At 49.3% G+C, this 14,185-nt stretch overlaps 1 protein-coding gene and 1 long non-coding RNA gene across 2 annotated transcripts in view; both read left to right on the forward strand.

The window, feature by feature from the left end:
• LOC138748070 (potassium channel subfamily K member 1-like) overlaps window positions 1–7,632 on the forward strand; it is an 11,543-nt gene extending 3,911 nt beyond the window's left edge. Inside the window, 5 exon segments of the mRNA XM_069907764.1 lie at window positions 2,331–2,498; window positions 2,501–2,674; window positions 3,634–3,760; window positions 4,135–4,282; window positions 4,748–7,632. Of these exon segments, the coding sequence (XP_069763865.1) occupies window positions 2,331–2,498; window positions 2,501–2,674; window positions 3,634–3,760; window positions 4,135–4,282; window positions 4,748–5,017 (887 nt within the window). The 3' untranslated portion in view covers window positions 5,018–7,632.
• Window positions 7,633–10,110: 2,478 nt separating this feature from the next.
• On the forward strand, window positions 10,111–12,456 carry LOC138748141 (uncharacterized). Its single transcript, XR_011347823.1, has 2 exons — window positions 10,111–10,194; window positions 12,151–12,456. It is a non-coding gene; the product is annotated as an uncharacterized lncRNA (long non-coding RNA).
• The last annotated feature ends 1,729 nt before the right edge of the window (window positions 12,457–14,185 follow it).

The raw sequence follows: 14,185 nt of genomic DNA on the forward strand, positions 1-14,185 counted from the left end.
TGGCACTATGTGAACCCCCCCCTCAAAATTGCTAATGCCCCCGTCTGACGTATGTTCTGGCACTGACCCTGCGTTGATGGGCGGGGAGGGAAACTCCAGCTCTCTGCCACTCGATGGTCCTGTGGATTGACCTCCGATCCATTTCTCTGCAGCAACCCCGTACCCCACTGTGACGCAGCCGGCCAGGACGCTCTCAATAAGCCCCTGTAGAAGGTTGACATGGTCAGTTTTCTCCGGAAGTGCAGTCCCTGTTGCGCCTTCCTGACAAATGAGGAGATGTCCACGATAGGTCACTAGTTAAGTGAACTCCAAGGTACTTGGTGCTCTCCACGACAGAGCATAGTGGAGGCTGGTTGTTCCTGGTCCTCCTGAGGTCCGCAATCATCTCCTTCGTCTTGTCCACATTAAGACTCAGGTTGTTATTCTCACCCCGTACCACGAGATTCTCCACCTCTTCGCTGTAACATCATTCATCGTTGTTGCTGTGAGGCTAATGACTGGACGCCCTACGGGAGATCACTTCATTGACCACCTAGGCTTTGTCCGTCCGCTGCAGTCGCTGGGATCTCCCTGTGGCCACCCATTTAAATTCTCCACCCCATTCCCTGGCTGACACGTCTGTCCGTGGTTTTGTGCACAGCCAGACTGAGACCACCCGCAAAATGGAGGAACGGCACCTCGTCTTCCGCCTGGAAACCGTCCAACCGGATGTCAATAGCATCGACTTCTCCAGTTTCCATTAGAGAACCCCCCCCCCACTAATATTCATCCCCCTGTCTCTGTTCTTTTGTCTGTTGACCCCCCCCTCCCCATTTCATGCCTTTCCCCGCAGCCTTTAATTCAGGCCCCTTTTCCTCTCTTTTTATTTGTACTTTGAAGAAGGACTCCGGCCCAAAACATCCTCCAGCAGGTCAGGGGTTTTGACTCTGCGCTGCGATGACCACTGGGGGCACTGGGGCTTCGTATTCAGACCATCGTTATCATCTGATACCTGGCTCATTACTGTGGTGTTGAGGCTGGAGCTGGGAGCGGCACTCAGCTGTACAGTTGTGGGTGCAGTGGGAGCACAATAGGGGACTGGGGGGCTCATCCTTGAGGAAATGTTGTTCCCCATCTTAGACGATTGCAGTCGAACTTTACAGGTTAGGGCAACGCTATTACAGTGCCGGCGGCCAGGGTTGAAACCCGGCCCTATCTGTAAGGAGTTTGTTCTCCTGGCAGTGACTGCATGGGTTTGCAGTTTCCTCTCTCCCTTCAAAAACCTACGAGAATTCCAGGTTAATTGGGCGGCACAGGTCTTGGGCCAGAAGGGCCTATCACTGAGCTGTTGGTATAAATTATTTTCATTTCCAGGGATAATCAATTACTCGGTGTATTTCAGGTGAAAGAGGACCATCAGTTAAACTCCTGAAGCACATTTGATGAAGGATGGGCTGTTGAAAGAAGTAAATCATGGAACTCTGTAGATGCCGTGGTTGAAATAAAAACACAAAATGGTGGACAAACTCAGCTGGTCAAACAATGTCCATTATGTAGTAACCCAGCAAGGCAAAGGATCACATCAGTTCTAATTTCCTGCGGGGGAAAAGGGCTGCAGCTAATTTATACACACCAGGCTCCCACAAGCCGCAATGACGTAGTAAAATTGTTTTGATTGAAGAACCAAGAGTTGCAGGAAAAGCTGTTGAACAAAAAGCAGTAGTTCTGACGGAGCACCTCCTCCTGGGTGCTGGACCTGGGATGGCTGCTCACGATCGGTTCATTGTACCTGCGTGGTAGCATGGCGACACAGCGAGCAGAATATCGGCCAAGCAGCGCCCCGTCACCCAGCTTCGATCTTGACGCCCAGGATTGTCTGTGTGGAGTGTGCGCGTTCTCCTGCAACTGCCTGACTGAGACTGAAGGGGAGAGAGGAGGGGGGAGAGGAGGAAGTGGAGGAGAGGGGAGTGAAGGAGGAGGAGGGGAGAGGAGGAGGGAGGGAGGAGAGAGGGAGGGAGAGGAGGAAGGGAGAGGAGGAAGGAGAGGAGAAGGGAGAGAGAAGAGAGGAGGAGGGAGAGGAGGAAGGAGATGAGAGGGGAGAGAGGAGGAGGAGGAGGGGAGAGGAGAGGAGGAGGGAGGGAGATGGAGAGAAGGCTGGGAGAATTGGAGAGGAAAGAAAGAGAGAGTGATAAAAGTGTGCTTTGGACGTGGGGTCAGGTGTAGAAACAGCTCCTCGATTATCTACGTGTTAATTTGCTGATATATATGGCCTTCCAACATGAGAAGATTTCAACCTGAAAGGATTAGGGATTGAATGTGGATGAGCTGATTTGACCATCTCTGTCCTGCAGGTTATGGACACACGACTCCACTCTCCACTGGAGGGAAGGTTTTCTCCATCTTCTTCGCCTTGATAGGGGTTCCACTGACCTTGCTGTTCCTGGCGGTGGTGTGTGCAGCGTCTGATGATCCACCTGACACTCAACCCATCCACCTGTGTCAGGAGAGACTGGGCTACACCAACAACAGGTGACCTGGGTTCACCTCCTGGTACTGACACTGTTGGTTCTCATTGGGTTCTTCATCATCCCCTCAGCCATCTTCAGTGCCATTGAGGCAGACTGGAACTATTTCGATGCCTTCTACTTCTGCTTCATCTCCCTGACCACCATTGGCCTGGGCGACTATGTTCCTGGTTAAGGAGCATTCCACTGGCTGTAACTACTTGGCTAACCCCTCTCTCCTCCCCCCCCAACCTCTCTCCTCCCCCCCACCTCTCTCCTCCCCCCACCTCTCTCCTCCCCCCCACCTCTCTCCTCCCCCCCACCTCTCTCCTCCCCCCCACCTCTCTCCTCCCCCCCCACCTCTCTCCTCCCCCCCACCTCTCTCCTCCCCCCACCTCTCTCCTCCCCCCCACCTCTCTCCTCCCCCCCACCTCTCTCCTCCCCCCCACCTCTCTCCTCCCCCCCACCTCTCTCCTCCCCCCCACCTCTCTCCTCCCCCCCACCTCTCTCCTCCCCCCCACCTCTCTCCTCCCCCCCACCTCTCTCCTCCCCCCCACCTCTCTCCTCCCCCCCACCTCTCTCCTCCCCCCCACCTCTCTCCTCCCCCCCCCCACCTCTCTCCTCCCCCCCACCTCTCTCCTCCCCCCCACCTCTCTCCTCCCCCCCACCTCTCTCCTCCCCCCCACCTCTCTCCTCCCCCCCACCTCTCTCCTCCCCCCCACCTCTCTCCTCCCCCCCACCTCTCTCCTTCCCCCCCACCTCTCTCCTTCCCCCCCACCTCTCTCCTTCCCCCCCACCTCTCTCCTTCCCCCCCACCTCTCTCCTTCCCCCCCACCTCTCTCCTTCCCCCCCACCTCTCTCCTCCCCCCCCACCTCTCTCCTTCCCCCCCACCTCTCTCCTTCCCCCCCACCTCTCTCCTTCCCCCCCACCTCTCTCCTTCCCCCCCACCTCTCTCCTTCCCCCCACCTCTCTCCTTCCCCCCACCTCTCTCCTTCCCCCCCACCTCTCTCCTTCCCCCCCACCTCTCTCCTTCCCCCCCACCTCTCTCCTTCCCCCTCCCCACTCTCTTTACCTCTCCTTCCCCCGTTCCCCCATCCCATCTCATTCTCCTCCCCCCCACCCCAATCTCCTCCTCTCATAATCTTGTAGATCTCCTCTCATCCTTCACTCCAAAGTTAAACATCCCAGCTCTGCCGTCTTTGCCTGATAAGTCACATTGTGTCATCCTGGTAAATCTCCGTGGCACCATCTCAGTAGCTTCCACAATCTTCCTGTAGTGAGGTGACCAGAATTGAACACCCTATTCCAAGTGTGGTCTCACCAGAGATTTTCGAGTTCAACGTGACATTTCGACCCTTGAACTCATTCCCCTGAGTAATGAAGCCCAGCATCCCTTAGACATGGGATCCTCTGAACCTTCACACTTGTGGAGTTCAGTCTGACTGGTGAGGTCCTCGCGGGTCAATCTGTAGACACATAGTTTCAAACAAGGAAAGGTAGTTTCAAGATTTGTGGATCCTCATTTCATCCCATGGAAATCTCTTCTGAGGGTAGTAATTCACCTTAATTCTTCACCACATTGAAGTGTGAAAACAAAATCATTTTATTTATTTAATTGTGGATTAACTGCACGATAACAGCCCCTTCTAGCCCACAAGCCTCCCAAATGACCTACAACCCCTGGTACATTTTGAAGGGTGGGAGGAAACTGGGGCCTGTGGGGAAAACCCACACAGACACGGTGGGAACGTACAAAGACCCTTCAGACAGCGCTGGTTTCGAGCCCGGGTTTCTGGCGGTGTATTAACTTTGTGCTAACCATGACCCAATCCAGCCATCCTGTTAGAAGTGTTTAAAATGGATGAGGCCTGAATAAGATCAGTCATTTAAAAAAAAATTTAGACGTACAGCACAGTAACAGGCTCTTCTGCCCCACGATGTACATTTTGAAGGGTGGGAGGAAACCCATTCAGACTCAGGGAGAACGGACACTCCTTACAGACAGGCCGGATTCGAATCTGGGTGTCTGATGCTGTAAAAGCTTTGTGCTAACCGTCCTGCCCGTGTTGAAAGGCAGGTCAGACCCGAGGGGCAGGGTAGTCTTTACAGTGGAAGTTGATCCAGATTTGGTACCAATTTCTTTCTTGTCTGCACGGACCCCTCACTAGTAAAACAATGTGGGCTTTGCTCTTTGCCAACTGATCCCTCTTTCTGTGACTGCCAGGAGTTGGGAGGCTGAGACTAACTCTGCCTCTCTCTTTCCTGTCCTGCAGTCTACCTGCTGTTTGGTCTTGCCATGATGCTGCTCTTCCTCCATACTGTCCACAAAGCAGCTGGCCTCCACGGATTGACCCAGATCTTCGACCTGCCGCAATCCGAGGACGAAGTGGAGGAGGATGACGAGGGGAGTGTCCTGCACCCGACCCAGCCTTCCCCCTCCACCCAGAGGAGCGAGCTGAAGGAGAACCCCAAGCCGCGGAGCCACGCTGACCCCCCCTCCTACGAGTCCATTCAGCCCCCTGTTGATTGGTGATAGGCGGAGGGGGTCAGGGTTACTTCCCTCCCTCAATGGGAGGGGGTGGGGGGATTGGAACAGGGTCAGCAAATGGGGTAATTTGGGGGAAGTTAGCGAATCTCTTCCTAGCACCGGTGTCACCCCGGGAGCTTTGGTGAGCACTGATGGTAGAGACAAGTGGTCGGTTAACACGGAGACGCGAGATACGCTGGAATTGGGAGCAAATAAACAATCCGCTGGAGGAACTTGATGGGTCAAGCAGAATTAATGATAGAAGAAGAATGTTTAACTCCCCACCTACCCAGTCCCATCTACCCTTCACCCCTCCCCGAACAGCTTTCATTATACCACACTTATCTCCTCTTATCAGCACGTTACCAGTGCTGGTGGATTTCTTCTCCACGTGATACTCCTTCTCGCCATCTCCAGTCCCAGCCTAATGACTCGCCTGACCAATTTTCTTTTCCTCTCCACCTTTGACTAGTGCCTGCCTGATCTGTCTCTGTCTGTCAACCTTCACCTTTCCTGGCTATTCAACTCAAGTTCATTGCCATCCGACTGCACAGGTACAATCCAAGGAAACAGCATTCTGCGGTCCTCAATGCAAGACACATGACCAGACATGACACACACACAGACAAGCAAACAATACAAATGCAAGACAATCATTCATCTATACAAATAAATCAATATTGCTTTGTGAATATGGGAGTCTCAGGTGGTCAGTGTGACCAGTTCCTTTGGATGTTCAGCATCCTCGCTGCCCGTGGGGAGAAGCTGATCCTCAGCCTGGCGGTGCTGGCTCTGATCCTCCTGTTTCTCTTCCGCCAGCAGGAGCAGCTGAAAGTGCTCTGAGCGGGGTGGAAGGGGTCCTCAATGATTTTCACGCCTGCTTCAGACGATGATCCCAGGAGATCACGTCGATGGGGGTGAAGGAGACTCCAGTGATCCTCTCTGCTGCTCTCATGGTCCTGTGGATTGATCTCTGACCCATTTCTCTGCAGCCACCGTACCCTCACTGTGATGCAACAAGCCAGATGATCTCCAGTTCCTGTGGAAGGTTGACATGATGGTGACTGGTAGCCTTGCCTGCTTCAGTCTTCAATCCCCCTCTGGGCCCTGTCCAACTTCTTCTACCCTGTTCTTATTATAATTTTAAATTTAGACATCCAGCACGGTAACAGGCCCTTCCGGCCCACGAGCCCATGCTGCCCAATTACACCCTATTGACCTACAACCCCCAGTATGTTTTGAAGGGTGGGAGGAAACTGGAGCCCCCGGGAAAACCCACGCAGACACGGGGAGAACGTACAAACAGACAGTGTGGGATTCAGTTACTGGTGCTGTAAGAGCGTTGCGCAGACCGCTACGCTAACCATGCCATCTAATTATATCTCTACATTATTATGCTCTGTCTCCCTGCTGCTCTCCCAGCCTTGATGAAGGGTTCTGGCTTGAAGCGTTGACCATTCCCCTTCTCCCACTGCTGCTGCCTGACCCGTTGTGCATTGAGGCAAGTCAACATCTTGGCTAAAAGATGTGTCCCTTTTGGACTGCAGCCCCTCCGTCATAGCCTACAGATTGTGTTCTGGTCCCCTGGCTCTGGGCTTGAATTCTTCACCCTCCTTGTCAGACTCTGGATCTAATCAACTGATTGGGACTTTGAACAGTATTAGGTTGGTTGTGTCGAACCCACTGAGGCGATAGATGGTTTGAAGACTTGTGTTCCCTCATGCACTGTGTTCATAGAGAACTACAATCCATTGAGCCTGTGTTCACCATTAGGACTCCAATTATTCAATTGAATTTCGAAATCCAGCACGGTAACAGGCCCTTCCATCCCACGTACTGCTCAATTAACCTACAGCAACCACCCCCCCCAGTACATTTTTGAACAGAAACCGGAGCACCCAGAGAAATCCCATGCAGACACGGGAGAACTTACTGTGATAGAGTATTTAGAGGTGTTTTGGGAAGGATTATTAGAGCAGGTTGCACACAGACATTTTAAAACACAGAATATTTGCAGGACTTTTTGCAAAAAGAACAACAAACTTGCAGCATACAGCTTGCCTGGGAGAGCATGTGATCTTTGCAGGCAAGGGAGAACAGTTTTGTTCTCTGAGAGGGAGTGTGTGATACAGAGAAAAGAGACAGAAATTAGTTCCAGAAGGACAAAGCTGGCAAACTTTTGGAAGACTGCCTGGTCAAAGGAGAAGACTAGATGTCTGAAAGGTAACCTGAAGGAAGGAAGATCATCTGGAGAACCCTGAAGGGGGCAAGTTTCGTCAGCAAGACTGAATAAACAGGAATCAGGTGCGGATGTCCCGGAACAAAAGGAATCTCCCTCTGAAGACCAACAATAACCCTCCTGAGTGGTAACCATTTGCCTGTTAAGCACCAAAGACTGGTGAACTTTGTTAATGCTAACTTCTGTACACAACAAGAATTGACTGCAACCAGAAGATTGAACTGTGATCCAAAGAACTTTCTAAGCTTATATGCACATTACACACACCTGTGCTTAGTATTAGAGGGGGGAATTAAGTGGGTTAGGTAGGTTAAGTAATAAGTTCAAATTTAATTCTGTTTTCTTGTTCAATTATAATTAAAAATTACTTTTGTTTAAGTGACCCTGTGTTGTGGTGCATATCTATTGCTCCTGGGTTTTGGGGTCCTCTGGACTCCGTAACAGTACAATCACCTTACAGACAGTGGTGGATTGAACCCTGCTCGCTCGAGCTGTAACCTCGTTGCACTGACTACTGAGCTTACCATGCAACCCCACTTTTAGCTTCACGATTAGTTCCAACCTACACATAATTAATTAGGAAAATATGAATGAATATTTGTCGCCTGTTCCCTGGTTGCCCACAGTGGTTGAGAAGGGATAGTGGCTCATCTCCATGAACCCTGACTGCTATGTAGTGAAGGGTTGTGTCAAGATCTAAATGGCTTCAACTGAAAGGATAATTCACACCAAATTAAGTTGCCAGCAGTATAAGGTCACTCATGCCTAAATTAAGCTGGGTTTTGGTGAAGCTGCAGCTGGAATATTGGTCTCAGTGCTAAAGTGGACATTCTCCAAATTGATTCCTTGAAAGCTGGTTTTGCTCCACATGGTACTTGAGTTTGGAATGAAGAAGGGTGATCTGAGTAAACCATCAAAATCCTTCTGGGGGACTGGTGAGGGTGATAGAGACCTGATGTTTCCTCTTCCTGGGGTATCTAAAACCAGGGATCTCAGTCCCAAGTAAAAAAGCTGTCTCCTCATAGAAAAATTAAGTAATTTTACATCAAGAAGCTGATTTGATTTCGCTGCAAATGGACGATGGAGGTTCAGCCACTCAATTTTCAGTAGATAAATAGAACCTTAGATATTAGTACATGAATGTAGTCTTGAGGTAAATGGTAGGCAGGATACAAGGGCCAAATGGCCTTCACTTGCTGTTCTGTGTGTTGTGGATGGGGGTGTGGGGGACGGGTAAGTCCCTGGTTTGGAGATGTAGAAACGGCATGTAGTGTGAAGCGTTTTTTTCCCCTCTTGCTGGGTTTTAGTACCTCTCACTCAGCTAATTTGGACTATTTACTGATGAAGAGATCCCAGACCACAACTCCACCATTGGTGGTTTCTCCACAGGCAAGGACGAGTGAATCAGGTGCACAGGAGGGCCATTGCCAAGGTGCGCCACATTTTCCCTCTTCGGCAGCTGGGTGCTGTAACTCTGTTGTCGCTAGATGTAAATCCTGGAACTCCCTAAACCATGGCAGTGGTGGCCTTTACTACATGGACAATGGTGAATGAAGGGAACGGATCTCCACCATCTCATGGGGCAACATGGATGGACATAAACACCAGCGGTGTTGTCCAGTGGAACGTGCTGAGAACATGCACAGATCCAGATGTACTAATTCAAAGTGATTACAGACCTGGTCTTAAACACTTAATCTTTTTTTGATGGGTGGCACAGAATTGCAGCAGATATACCAGGGACATTAACCTTTAGCCATGGTACAGTAATCTGGCAATTTTGAGACCTGGAAGCTATGGAGAGGGGGCAGAGGAGATTTACCAGGATGTTGCCTGGATTAGGAAACCAGTCTTGTGAGGTAAGGTTAGCAGAGCTGGAACTTTTCTCTTTGGAGCGTAGAAGGATGAGAGAAGACTTGATGGAGGTCTCCAAGATTATAGATAAGGCAGACGGCCAGCGCATGTTTCCAGGGCAGGATCAGCAAACACTAGAGGACATCTGTACGAAGTGAAGGGAGGGAAGATTAGGGGAGACATCAGGGGTACGTTTGAGGGGTAAGTGAAGGGACAGAGAGTTGTGGGTTCCTGGAATACCTTGCTGGGGATAGTGGTGGAGGCTGAAACAGTGGGGGCATTTAAGAGACTCTCAGACAGACACGTGGATGAAAGAAAAATGGAGGGTTATGGGGTAGGGAGGGTTTAGTACTTTTAGGAAGGAATATATGGGTCGGCACAACATTGAGGGCCAGAGGGCCTGAACTGTGCTGTATTGTTCTATGCTCTATGGCCATTGCCGGACCATAGAAGATGCTAGAAAACAGAAATTGACCCCCAGGGGAACCCCATAGGTAAACATATGCCTGACCCCTAGTCTTGCCAGCTCCCTACCATCAGCTTGGTTTTGTGTGTTCCTATAGCATTGTTACAGTCAAGAATTCTTACCACCAGATGGGGACTCCTCAATATCTTGGGCAAGGGTTTTCTGTGGTGTACAGCGCCAATACAGGACAGATCTGTCAGCATTATACACTCATCCTGGGGCTGTTTTCTGCTGCCACTAACAGTGCAAACTCATCCACAAACTTTGTTGCAGCTTCCGCTTCAGCGCTACGCTTTTCACCGCCCGCACTATGTACCGAAATTCCATGTCTCCATTTCAACAGCGTCGCCCTGGTGGCAGATCCAAAACAAGCCAGACTATAGCAGCGCCATATGAGACAGGTACAACCTGTACGTGTGACCTGCCGAGGAGTAACTGGGTAGTTGGGCACGTGATGGGCAAGGTCCACCAGATTTCCCCCCCCCCCCCCTCCCCTCCACCGATGCCAAATAATCACTTGTTTTAAAACCTTTAGAGCTCTGATTTGGTGCAAATGCAGCTATCGTGGTCGAATAGTTGTCTGGAGTCACGCAGGCACAGAATGTCTAGTCAAGGAACGGGGAGGTAAGTTTCCTTATTGATGAGTGAAGCCATCAAGTTGTTACTGTGAGTGGTTGGTAGTGTGGAGGATCGGTCTCGATCCAGTTTCTGCAGTGACGTTTCCTTTCCTGAGGAGTGAAGGACTCAGACGTTCCTCTCACTAATTCCCTTTATTTGTTGCACAGGCCAGTGGAAGGTCCGTCACCTCCCCAGAGGATTGAGGAGCTCCCCGAACATACAAATACATGGCTTTAAATTCTCCAACACCATCTGACATTAACCAAGCTCAAGATGGTCACCTCCCTGGCAACAAGCATCAGCATTAAGCTTTGCAATGTCGATCGACACGATGTGTCCTGTTGTGCATCAATCACACAGACACGTTCCCCCCTCTCCTCGGGTATTTTTACAGTTTAGATTTCCCTAATTCTTGTAAGTCACATGATCATAGAGAGAAATGAGATGGATGGAAAGTTATCAGCCAGGTTGTTGTTATCAGGCAACTCACATCCTGGCCACCCCTCACTGTCCTTCGTTACCTGCAACTGTCCCAACAAGTCAAATTTATTGTCATCCGATTGTACAAGTATAACCTGACAAAGCAGCGTTCTCCAGTCCTTATTGTAAAACACGCAGACACACGACCAGACATAGCACACATACAGGCAAACAATGCACATGCAGGACATGTATTCATATGTACAAATAAATAAATATTGTTTCGTGAATATGAGAGTCTTGGAGGGTCAGTGTGAGCAGATCCTTTGGTCATTCAGCATTCTCACTGCCCGTGGGGAGAAGTTGTTCCTCAGCCTGGCGGTGCTGGCTCTGATCCTCCTGGATCTCTTCCCCAATGGGAGCAGCTGAAAGGTGCTCTGTGCGGGGTGGAAGGGGTCCTCAATGATTTTGTGCGCCCTCGTCAGACGATGATCCCAGTAGATCACGTCGCTGTATGGGGAGGGAGACTCAGCGATTCTCTCTGCTGCTCTGATAGTCCTGTGGATTGACCTCCGGTCCATTTCTCTGCAGCATCTGTACCCCATTGTGATGCAGCCGACCAGGACACTCTCAATAGAGCTCCTGTAGAAGATTGCATGATGGTTGCTGGTAGCTTTGCCCACCTCATTCTTTTCGAAAAGTGCAGTCAGTGTTACGCCTTCCTGACAAGTTTGTCTCCACGATAGGTGAACTCTAAGGAACTTGGTCCTCTCCATTCTCTCCACTATAAGAGTTGATGATGTGTAGTGGAAGGTGGTTACCCTGGTCCTCCTGAAGTCCACAATTATCTCCTTCATCTTGTCCACGCTGAGACCTGGGTTGTTATTCTCGCACACTATCGTGGGATTTTCCACCTCTTCTCTGTAGTGAGACTCATCGCTGTTGCCGATGAGGCCAATGGCTGTTGTGTCGTCTGCAAACGAAGACGTTGTTGGGCCTGGATCTGGTGATGCAGTCATGGGTCAGTAGCGTGAACGGGAGCGGGCTGAACACACGGCCCTGCGACGCCCCAATGACGGTGCACAACCTGGACAGACTGTCGTCAATCTGCCTTGGTAGCATTACCGAGTTGTGTTCCTGTATTAATATATTGGTTAATTAATTAATGTGTCAATATATTAATCCACATCAATCTAAACTAGAAAGACATTTACCTCTACAGCAGGGATGAGGAATAATTGTGCTGGGCAACTGTTCATTTTCAAACAACAATTTAGTGCAATAGAGGATGAAATGAGAGAATGTTCATCTGCCACTGGGAGGTAGTAAAACCATTACATTAACTGAGCCTGATGTCAATCACCTACCAATAGGTATGGCAGAAGAGGTGTCATCCAACTCTTCTCTGAACAAGACACTTAACTGGCTCAACTACACCCAGTCGGACTGGGAATTGACTGACCTGACGAGCAACTTATTTAACAATATAACAGAAAAGGCTGCCGCTAAAGGGTCATGAACTTTGTTTTACTCTCTCCACAGATGCTGCCTGACGAGCTGAGTATTTTCAGCATTTTGTGCCTTTTATTTCCAATTTCTGGGATCCGCAAATTATTTTTTTCATTTTTTGCTTTTCCACTACAACTGACTTTTATCGTTCTCACGAAATAATAAAATGCCATGGATGGTGGAAATGGAGGTTTAATAACACTGGACAGCAAGTTTTTTCCCACAAAGGGTTTGCTTCTTGACGAGAAATTGGCCATTATGATAGACAACTTCAAGGTGAGCAAAGACATTTTCAGATTGGCTGTAAGTTGGAGAAACATTAAATTAACTTGCATTGAATTTAGCATACTTAATCGCTGATGCATTGCGTTCGTTCAACTGACCTAAAGAATGTCTTGCCGCTGATTTTTGTTTGAACTCTGATGCCTCTCGTGTCACCGTCCAAATTTGATGGATTCCAGTTGCCCTGGTACCACTTTTATAATAGGTATCCAGTTAGCTGTAAGAGAGGCCATTGAGATTCATTGAGTGGTGCTGCACAGAAAAAGGCTCAAGTCGTCCTTTCCTAACCTGCTGCTTTCCCGAGCTGGTCCCATTTGGCCCATATTCCTCGAAATCTTCCTATCCATGTTCTGGCTGTAAATGTTGTAATGGTACCATTCCCGACTACTTCCTGTAGCAGTGAAGCACGAAAGTCTACACATGCTGTGGTTGTAGTGAAAACACAGAAATACTGGAGGTCTGGCAGAATCCATAGGAAGTAAATATATATAACCCACATTTCAGGACCAAGCCTGAAACACCGATTATACAGGTACACAATCCTTTATCTGGAACCCTTGGGGGAGAGTGTGCTCCAAATTTCGGATTTTTACGGATTTCGGTAAGCCAGATTTAAGCCCACCCGAATTGTGCCAAATAATAGCGTCCCCCTTAGATGTTCTCGATGGTGGGGAGGGTTTTGCCTGTGATGCCCTGGGCTGTGTCCACTACCTTTTGCAGGAGTTTGTACACGGAGGTATTGGTGGCCCTGCACCAGGCCTTGATGTAGCCGGTCAGCGCACTTTCCACCGCACCAGGGTTTCCAATGTCATACCGAACCTCCGCAAACTCCTGAGGAAGTCAAGGCGCTGACGGGCTTTCTTCACAATGCCCTTAGTGTGTTGGGGCCAAGAAAGATCCTCCGAGAACTGATGTTCACTCTCTCCACCTCTGATCCCCCAACAATCACTGGATCGTACATCTCTGGTTTTCCCTTCCTGAAGTCAACAGTCAGCTCCTTAGTTTTGGTGACCTTGAGTGTGAGGTGGACAGGATGGTACAGTGACTATACATTTCAATTTGCATGCGACAGTGAGGGTATATTTTGGACTAGTTGGTTTGATGATGAGGCATTTTTAATCGGATTGGACAATGTCCTACTTTCTCCAGTACATTTTTATACTGTACTATATCCAACATCTGCAGACGTAAGTATATCCTAATTTAAGAAAACTATACATGATACTTTGGAAGTGGTCTAATCAAGGCCTTATTCAATTATAGTAACATATTTTCACCCTTGTATACAAATTCTCTTCCAATAAAAGCTATCATGCCTTCATAATTGCATTTGACACTTCCAATGACTCATGCACAAGGACATGTTTTTGAACGTGAATGTTTTTGAGACTCTCACCATTTTAATAATATATTCCACCAGTTTGTTTTTTTTTCCCCTACAGAATATTCTATCTGCAATGTCTCTTCGTCAGAAAGAGAAGCAGGAGTTGCCCATTCAGCCCGTTGAGCCCATTCCGCCATTCTATGAGATCACGGCCGATCTGATGATCACGGCCGATCATCTCCACCCACCTGCCTTTTCCCCATATCCTTTAATTCCCCAACTATGCAAAAATCTATCCAACCTTGTCTTAAATCTATTTACTGAGGTCACCTCCACTGCTTCGATGGGCAGCGGATTCCACAGAATCACCCCCCCTCTGGGAGTTCCTCCTCATCTCCGTCCTAAATCTACTCCCGTGAATCCTGAGGCTGTGTCCTTCATAATTTTATGTTTCTATACGAT

The sequence above is a fragment of the Narcine bancroftii genome, chromosome 13 (genome assembly GCF_036971445.1).
Source record: "Narcine bancroftii isolate sNarBan1 chromosome 13, sNarBan1.hap1, whole genome shotgun sequence".
In the NCBI taxonomy this organism is placed as follows: Eukaryota; Metazoa; Chordata; class Chondrichthyes; order Torpediniformes; family Narcinidae; genus Narcine; species Narcine bancroftii.